This window comes from Drosophila takahashii, chromosome 3R, assembly GCF_030179915.1.
Source record: "Drosophila takahashii strain IR98-3 E-12201 chromosome 3R, DtakHiC1v2, whole genome shotgun sequence".
Taxonomy (NCBI): Eukaryota; Metazoa; Arthropoda; class Insecta; order Diptera; family Drosophilidae; genus Drosophila; species Drosophila takahashii.
In genome coordinates, this window is record NC_091681.1 from 38,459,459 (window position 1) to 38,468,997 (window position 9,539).

At 39.8% G+C, this 9,539-nt stretch overlaps 1 protein-coding gene across 1 annotated transcript; it reads right to left on the reverse strand.

Moving 5' to 3' along the window:
- Positions 1–5,674: 5,674 nt before the first annotated feature.
- LOC108065736 (tetratricopeptide repeat protein 12) lies at positions 5,675–6,926 on the reverse strand. Its single transcript, XM_017153870.3, has 4 exons — positions 6,741–6,926; positions 6,435–6,674; positions 6,248–6,370; positions 5,675–5,997 (listed from the first exon to the last, which is right to left on the reverse strand). The coding sequence occupies exons 1-4, from the start codon at positions 6,830–6,832 to the stop codon at positions 5,775–5,777; spliced, it is 678 nt and encodes a 225-aa protein (XP_017009359.1). The 5' UTR covers positions 6,833–6,926; the 3' UTR covers positions 5,675–5,774.
- Positions 6,927–9,539: the final 2,613 nt, after the last annotated feature.

Consider the following 9,539-nt stretch of genomic DNA (forward strand, 5'->3'; position numbering starts at 1 on the left):
AGCCCAGGGAAAGCGGAAAATCGAGGGGAAAATGCGGAGTAAACAACCTCGTGTTTGCCCTGTTTAAATTGTTTAAAATGTCAACTTGATTGCGCCTAATTAAATGCCCGAAATCCTCAAGGACAACAGACTCGAAGCGCAAATTCAGAGGGCATAACGAGGCATGGCAAACAAAACAAAAACTTTCATAGCAAGTGCTCGTACAATGGAAATAATTAACAATTTGTACAAAAACCCAATCGAGAGGGCAGAAGGCCAATGAGACAGCAAAATTGCTGAGGGGATTTCAATTGTTAAGAGCAAAACATCGCTTGAAGGGGTTGTTTACTTAAGTGCCTTGGTTAGAAATTTAATTCCAATTACAAGGCGATTTGTTTGATTGATTTAAAGTAGCCCAGAAGGCGTAAGTAATGAAAAATGTATAGTTTTCGGGGTGATTTCATTTATTTATTGCATAAGTGTTAATTTAATAATTTTATTTTAATAATAAATCTTAAAAGCCGTTCGGATTTCGGATTAGGATTATTCAATTATCTTTAAAGTTGAAACTATATTTTATCAGCATTAAGTGCAAACATTCTGTTATGATATCTAATGGAAAAGCACTGCATTAAATGTCGATTACACGAAATCTATCAAAGTAAGGACAGAAGATATACAAATTGCGGCTTGATAAAATTATACCTATTTTAATTAAACCTGAATAAAACCGAAAAGTAAAATTTTAAACTAGTGCACATTACTTTACCTTCGACAAGTGCCAATTTATATTTACACATTTTTTATTTGTTACAAAACAGACGCACAAAAAAACACTCATTCATCAATCAGAGAGGCAATCAAAATGTTTGCTAAATGTGAACAAGCGGACACTTAAACTTGGCAAACATCTGCCACATTATGAGTGGAAAGCTTTCAGATACAAACTGCAACAGCTTGGGGCGATTGCACTTGAGTTTGAAGGCTCGCTCAGTTATTAGAAGCGCTCGAAACAAAAGTGGGGCAATCAAAATGTGGCCTAAAATAAAAGTTAATGCCAGGCAGCAGTTGCAGTAGCACTAACAGTAACCCACTCGAATGTACGTATTTTATACATATAGAGTACCTCTTAAAGATACCAACCGCACACAGCTGTGGATCGTCTTTATGACTGCAGCCACCCGCCATCTGCCGTAAATTCCCGCTTCTTTATTCTTTTTTCTTTATATGCCACTCCTGGCTTTTTTTCCTTTTGTGGCTGCGTCTTAAAGCAGCCAAAGTTAAACGAACATCAAAAGCCAACTAATTTGGCTGTAAAAATAACATTAAATCACATTCAAGAGCAACGAATAAAGGAGGACGGTTATATATATCCCACAGCCGTCTATAGATAGAGGAAAATCGAACACACATGTTAGGGTTGTGCTGAGGTAACCACCATTAAGGTAAGAGAGGCACTCCCCTTTCGCTTTTTCGCCCCATCACGATTTGGTCTTTAAGCTTATGTTGCACTTGACTGAGTTTTATGCTTTGATGCTCAATGATTTTATTATTAAAAGCAACTTGTCCCGGTCCAAGGATTCTCCCCCCCGACTGTCTGCTTCCCTTTTGGGGGGTGTCTTTCTGAGAGCCACCCTCGATGGTGGCTAGACTCTAGACTCGGGAAATTGCCAACGGCTTTTCCGGCTGCTCCTGCAGCACCTTCACCTTGGGAGTCGCTTGGCTGTCTAAATATGTCACTTGAATTTGATGACGGCCACTTGCGTAGCAGCAGGAAAAACTGTTGCCTGTTTTCCAAAGAACCAACCGAACCATCCAACCCACCCACACATACGATTAAGTTTCTCCCCTCTTTTTCTGTTTTCTTAAAATATTAGTTCCCTTTTTTTCTGTCGCTTTCCCTTTGTTTGGTTCGTGGCTATGGGGAAATTGTTTTGCTGCTTTTTATTGTCATCTTTGTTATTTGTTATGGGCATCCCTCCCTTTTTTCCGCTCCCGTATTTCTATCTGTATTATTTGCTCAGACTCCGTTACAGCCACCTCGGGCCAAACTCGCACATACTCGCATTTGAGGGCCAAGAGCCAGTTGTCATGAATAATGAAAAAGCAACGTGAATATATTTCCTTAGGTAGTTCGGCAGTGTCAAGGGATGGAAAGGGGGGAAGGAAAGGCGAGTGGGGAAATGAGTGCACAATGGATGGTATTCCACACAGAGAAAGGTTCATATCGGGGAACTGTAACTATCCCATTTCTTACATAATTAAAAACTCCTTTTCCTCTTTCTGTTTACTCTTCGAATTTACCTTTGACAAAGAAGTTAGTTCCTGGGTTTGTGTAAATAGGAGAATTGTAATTCTTTCGGTAATTAAAAAATATTTATCTTATTTTTTGAATGCGAAAGTTCTTATCTTATTGTAATTCTTTCGGTAATTATAAAATATTTATGTTATTTATATATTTTCCTTTATTTCTTACCATTCTAGTTTCTTGATATTTTCCTTTGGTTATTCCCCAAAAAACTCAAGCTGTTTGTAGAAGTTCTTCACATCTACCACCAAAGGCATTCCTCAATGGGTTTTTCCCTCTTGTTTTTTTCCTTTTTTCCCAATTGTTGTCCTTTCGATGGCTGCGTTGCTGTTTGCATTCCAAATTCCTTTGGCCACTCGTTGATAAAATCGAAATCAGCAAAGCAAATAAACCCTCAATAAAGGAGCCGAAAGTGTCAATCGATGGGGGATTCTAGTGATACAACCAGGGGGTTGGGATGAGAACGACTAGATAAATCTCGATGCTAATTAAAAGCGAGCTGCGTAAACTTTAAATGAACTGCCAGCCAGAAAGGCCAAATGACAGTCAATGTCAGATGAATGCAAAATAAACAAAAAGCAAGGAATATTTTTCGCTTAATGAAAAACTTGGCCCAACGCAACGAAAAGTTCAATTCAGGCAAATGTCAGCACAGACAGCAAGAACAACAACAACAGCAGCAACAGCAGGGCCCCCAAAATGAAAAGTTTTCCCCACCCAAAGGAAAACGGCGATGATATTCGAGGGGGTGAAGACCATGGGAAAACGGAAGGGGAAGGTCGAAGGACTGCAATTTTAGCCTCAAACCAAAGACAACCAAAATGAGTCCCGGATGTGGTGCAAACAAGAAAAACAAAAATGCTAAACCAACAGTAGGATATCACAACAAAAACAAGAAACCGAGCGAAAGATGTTGCTGCTGTTGGCCCTCTGTTCAAACCGCAATACAGATAAAGGCCAAATTACTTTCTGGCCAAGAAGCTGCCGCCACGAACCGCAACTTGAAAACCATCGGACAAACAAGAACCAAACAAGAACTGGGAACCCAGGGTCATGTTGTACTTTTTCCGATGGGTTTATGGGCGGCGATCCTTCGGGGAAAACTTCTCAGCCAGCTGAAAAGTCCGCCCTGGGGATCGGGAAAGCGGAAAAGTCTGACGCAGATGGCTGCTGAGTTGGTGAGTGTGATTCATAAAGATCTTCGTTGAAGTCGACTAGAGGACGTGAGGGAATCAAAGTGACTGACACACACGAGACACGAAAGTTTTTCAGGAAGTTAAAGGTAGGGAAAGATGGTGAAGTTAATAATAAAGCAGGTAAATATAAAAGCTAATATTTAAAAATTGGGGTAATATAACAGATATTTATATTTCTACTGTAGGTACATTTTATAGCCAACAAGAACACTAAAAATGGTTACATTATCCAGGACCGCAACAAAAACATTACTAAGCCCTCTCCTCTAATCACTTTAAGAATCCGAAACTTTCTTCATCTACTTCGATTAGGAAAGTTTTGCCTTCGAGCTTAACCCGAGTTAAAAACTTCACCTGCAATAATCATTTGCTGTTGGCCATATAAAGTAGACATTAAAGTCACCTTTACAGTCCTCGACCCGAGTGTAACCGCAAAAACTGGCACACAACCGAGCTCCGAGCTTAGAAATCCGAAATCCAAAATCCAGCAGTTTCCAATGGCAAAAACCCGCAAACAGACAATGTTCGTAGATGGGGACAAGAAAACTTTCCCATCTCCCTCTATCTGTTCGCCTCTGTTTCGGTCACAAATTGCAGTTGGAGCTCGGTGACAACCACAAAAATAAGTGTTTACAGCATTGATTACAAGAAATGGGCGGCCGTTGAGGCAGTGCCACAAGCATCAAAAGCAGGAGTGCCACCGTTTGATGTTGATTAGAGCCGCACCAAGCCACAAACATTTTTGCATTTCTTAAGATAGTCTCCAGGGGAGTTTTCACTGTAAGAATAAATTCCTATTTTTGCTATAAGTCCTTAATTTTAATTTCCGTAAACAATATCAGTATATCAACTTGATCAAAATTACCAATTGACGTTTAAATTAGAAAAAAAGTAAATAAATAAACTGCAACTTACATTTTTCTTGCAAAAACCATGATGTATAATGCAAAATTTAAAAAAAAATATTTTTTTAAAATCAACCCGAAAGTGATGAGTCGTTAGGAATTGGTATTATTAATCCGAATTGTTTACCACAAAAAAGGTATAGTCATTATTTAAGCCTTCAACTTATAACACCTAACTAGAATTTTATTGTTCTAAAAAATAATAAACATAAAATAGCTGTGGGGATATTACAATTTAAATTTTACTTTAAAATTGTGTACCTGCATTTAATCAACTAAATATTAAATATCCGTTTAATTTGTGGAAGAAATTATTTGACAAGCTTACAGACTTTCCAAATAGATTTTCTAAATATATATATTTTTTGTCAGTGCACTCCCGCAGTCAGTTAGCGTGTCAGTAGTGCCAGGGGATTGACCAATTCTGGTGCTCGGGGCAGAGGCAACTGGGCCAACAGGGGATGCAGGATGCTGGGCTGCCGGGCTGCTTTGGCTGGTTTTGCGGGAATTGGTTTAGGTGTCAACTCTGCGGCCGCACACAATTGACAAACAGTGAAACCCTTTTTGTGGCACTTCCGTTGCGTTTGTTTGCTAGTTTACAACCCACCCATGTCCCTCTCCCCACTCCTCCCTTGCAATTCCCTTGGCCACGTCCTTGCGCTAGTGCTACTGCTCCTGCTGCCGGCTGCCTGTTGTGACAAAAGTTTATACCCCAAGCATTTGAACTGCATTTCATTACGGCGAGGACCCCGAGTAACTGGAACTGCTTCTGGACTTGTTGGGGATGCGGAATGCAAATGGTGTTGGCGCCATATTGAAAGCTCAGTCGTCCCCCTTTTCCACCATTTTCCCCCCACCCCACCGATTTCCATTGCCCGCATTTGCAGCCGCAGCGTCAGTCTTTTGTGGTTTTCCGCAGGGGCTGGAAAACCCCCAACGAAGCGTATAAGTGGCCCTTATCCCAGCTTGAAGTTGGAGGGGGCGGCACAAACACAACCCCCCTGCCCATCCCCCTCGGCTGTATATTGTATTGGCAAATATTCTCATGACAATAGGAATTTTTATTGAATTTATGCAAAAAATTGCAAATTTCATTTGCCGCCAACAAAAAGAGTTGTGTGTTAGCAGTTGTGTAGTGGATGTAACAAAAATAAAGAAAAAAAGGAAAACATTTTCCAGCAAATTTTGTGTTTATGAAATGTGGGCGGAACTGCAGAGGAAAGTGACACCAAATGAAATGGCAGGAAATGCATTCGTTATTTGATTGAAATTTGAAATCAAATTTGTTTCTCCTTGATATGCTTTTATTGGCTTCCCCAAATGAATTACAACACAACTGATTTCAAAATTGCATTAATTAAGCAAATTATAAATCGGTTGTCGGCTCTAGAATTCGGTTTTTAGTTTCTCCAAAAAATAGTCAATGTACTTTTGGTCCTTCTGTGATCTGTTGAATAGACGAGCATTGGCAATGGCAATATTGGACTCCGCCTCATTGTTAAGGCGAGCCAGAGCTCCGGCTCTATAAAGCCAGGCCTTCAAGTGTATCGGATCCAGCTTGAAGATCACATAGTCCAGATCAAAAAGCGCCAGTTTAAAGTCTCTTTTTCTGGGGGTAGTTAATATTTTATTCTTTTTTAGGCACCCCTTTAAAGGAGGGTTTCTAAAAAATCTGATGGCACTACTGATATTATCGATAACGATTAGTTAATCATAAATTTGCAAGGGCATTTTATAAGTTTACCTTAGTGTTGGTAATTTTTTGTTTATTGCTTCTAGCTATCGTTAAAATCGATGATGGCCACTATCGATAGTCAAATGTATCGATCTTTTCAAAACCCCACTTTAAAGATACTTACTTGATTTTGGCCAGGGCTCTATTGCAATAAAGAACTGGCGAATCGGACACATACTGAATGGCCTTTGAATAGTTATAAATGGCCTTTTCATAGTTGGTGCGTCGGTATTCCTCGTTGCCCAATCTGTTAAATATATCGAAATAAAGTTAGTTACATAATTATAAATATTTTTTAGTTTTATCCCCGCCTGCGAAAACTATCTGCTACTACTTCGCGATCTCGTCGAGCTTCTGCGCGATCCTTTGGCGAGGTGTCAATCTGCCGCATGCAGGTGATTTGATTGGTATTCGAGTTCTTTTGGATCCTTTTAAAGTGCCGCGAAGATTTCTTTCGAATATCCCGGAAGAAGACCACAAAACTGGTGTCCGTCACACCTTCTGAGGGATCAACTTCCGGCTTTTTCTCCTCCTTGCCTTTGGTGCCAGTGCTGTGGTATGAATAAGGGATTATTTAGATTAGCAGATCTATTAATAATTTTTCAAAAAATATATACTCCATTTTATTGGCATTCAGAATGTCATCCAGCTGTCTCATTACATCCATTATAAGCGAACGTTGATCCAAGAAGCTTTCATCGGCGTCCATTTTTAGTGGTTTTCGGCTACTTTCAAATGTTTGATCTGTTTGTAAATCAGTGTGGAAATTAACTGCTGCACCGGACTATCGTTTTTTCCATGGCCAACTGGGCTAATCTTTTCGAGAAAGCAATTATCATTATGTTCAGTCTAATGCCTCTTGACTTCACTTCACTGGCTGCGCTTGCAACGTGCAGCGTGCAACATGTGTATGCTGGCAAATTAGACAGACAAGCCAACTGCCAGCTGACATCTGGCTCGTTAGCCAAGGCGAAGCCTGTGGTTTTTCAGATTAGCTCAATTAAAATTTTGTGGCATTAAAATTGTCTTGCCAGACAGCAGCAGCAGCAGTTGCATGACTCTCCGTGTCCGCAGTGGCATATGAAAGTCTACGAAAAACATCATGCAACCCCCAACCCCAACCACATTTTCATCTTTATTTGTGCCTGAAATTATTTAATTGAGTTTGTTTGAAAATTTCTTTTAAATTAACAAAGTTTTTGCACGTGACGTTTATTTTTTCACTCTCGTGGTGATTCACAACTTTATTTGTCCCTGTGAGGAAGGGTGAGTTCGGTGGAGAGAAGAGCAGGATGAGGTCGGGATAAAGCAGCACGTGCTGTAAAGTTTGTGCCCTTTTGCTATTTTTTGGTTTTTTGTGTCACATCTAGGGTAATCCAAATAATAATCAGATTAAATCGCACATATGTCGGTTCATGTGAAAGTAAAGCTGGCCCAAAGTTGAAGCGACTTATTTATTTGTATACCCCTAAAAACGTATTAAAAAGATTTTTTCCGTTGCAAATTTGTGATTATTTTGCAATCGGAAGCCAGGAAATCATATTTTTTTTTATCAAATAGAAATCTATCGTATCAATGCCAAAGACCTATTCAAATAAATCTTTAATAAGGATTAATCTTTAGGATTAACTGGGTAATTTTGTTTCATCATTTTTTATGAGCTTATCACTTGGATGCATATTATTTTCAATTTTCTATTAAATGTGGCGCACGTCTTGCTGAATTTGCTCATTAATATTGGTTAGAAGTCGCTGCAGCTTAGAGTTTCTCACCCTGGATGGTCAGTGGCACAGTAACCCACTGCGTGGCATACAGCACAGCTTAACCCACTAAAGACCCTTCAGAAGTTGAGAATTATTTTACACAATTAAATTTTATATTAGTATTGTTTAATTTTGGTCCCAAAAATTAAAATAACTTTTTTTATAAGTATAAAAAAAATTTTAACAAAAGTTTGTTTCAAAAACAAACATGCAAAATTTATTACCGTTTGATTTTAATTTTGTAAGGTATTCATTTTTTGAAATGTACGTTTTTTGGAGATATTCGAATTTTATGAAGGTTCAATTTTTTGGTCACTATTTTTGCAGTGGGTTAACCTGGGGGTGGACTCGATGGACTAAATGTGCGAACATTGCAAAAGCTTGGCATAGTTACAGGCGATGCTGCGATGCTGTCACGCGGACATTGACGACTGCGTTGACAAGTTGCCGGGGCAGCAGAAGCAGGAGGACAACAACATCGGGAAGGGACGACAAGGACGAAGGACGTGTGAGCGTCCCAGGAGAAATGTGTCAAGCGCGGCGACTTGAGCTGCATAACCAAGCAGGAAGTGGCAAGTCGATGATGGCGGATGGCGAAGGGGCAAGTATTCCTGGCTCAACGTTAAGCTCGCCATTGTTTCGAACTTTAAACTTTGCTTGGCCCGCGCACCAAGATTCCTTCCCCCTGCCAAACGGCAAAACTGCAAAACTATTTTAAAGTCCAGTTTAAAGTTGGTTGGGCTTTGGGTTGCGCTATCAAATACGCTGACCGCCTGCAGCAGTGCGACTTTTCAGCTCACCTTTTCACCTTTGAAGCGAGTGGAAAGATACAACAGAAGAAAAATTGTTGGTGAAAAGCCGACAAATGCGGTGAACGTGCATTTTCAGATACCCTTTACCTTTCAGCGTTGATTTTTTTAAATAACTCCTCAGTCCAATAAATAAATTCAAAATCTTTTAAAAAATCTAAAAGAAAAAAAAAAATTTTAATATTAAAAGAACATATACTTGAAAAATTGAGAATTAATTCGTTGGTTTTATAAAAAGATATTTTAGAATAATATTTATTTGCAATATTAACTAAAGATGTTCAAATTAAACGTTTTCCCGCCATAACTTTTATTTCCAGATTTTTGTGTTCCCTTAAAATTCGATTACAAACGAGTTGAGGAGTGGCCTATACCCTTTAGCCTCTCCTGTTCCCGGGGTGTTTCCCAAAAAGGGCCTGTGCCAGTCAAGAGTTCAACTCCAGCGACAGGCGGTATGAAGCCAAAGACAAGCAAAGATTATACATTGCCCAGCCGGCGGGCATGCTTTGTAAGCGAGCTGGAAAGCGCAAAAAAAAAGTGGAAAAAGATGGGAAAAGAGCAGTAGGGCGCGAAGAACGTGCAGAAATAAATTGCATAAACGCTGGCGCGCGCGCGGCAAAAAAGCAAAAGGCAAACATGTTTAAAATGTTGTTATTCACACACACACAGTGGGCAGGGAAACGGGAAAAGGGGAATCTGTAGCTCCAACCGCCGAAAGGACCTCCAACTTCGTCCTTGCCCCTCCCCAACCACCAACAAAAAGGCCTCCCAGTGAACTGACACAAAGATTTGCCTGCGCCCCTTTTGCAACATTGTTTGTGGGCCTTGTTCCTTGATTTTTTGC

Excerpts from the sequence above, each read along its gene's own strand:
- LOC108065736 (XM_017153870.3), bottom strand. The coding sequence starts at position 6,832 with ATGGACGCCGATGAAAGCTTCTTGGATCAACGTTCGCTTATAATGGAT. Across the intron at positions 6,675-6,740 it reads CTGAATGCCAATAAAATGGA|CACTGGCACCAAAGGCAAGG; the intron begins GTATATATTTTT and ends TTCATACCACAG. Across the intron at positions 5,998-6,247 it reads AGAGCCCTGGCCAAAATCAA|AAAAAGAGACTTTAAACTGG; the intron begins GTAAGTATCTTT and ends AACTACCCCCAG.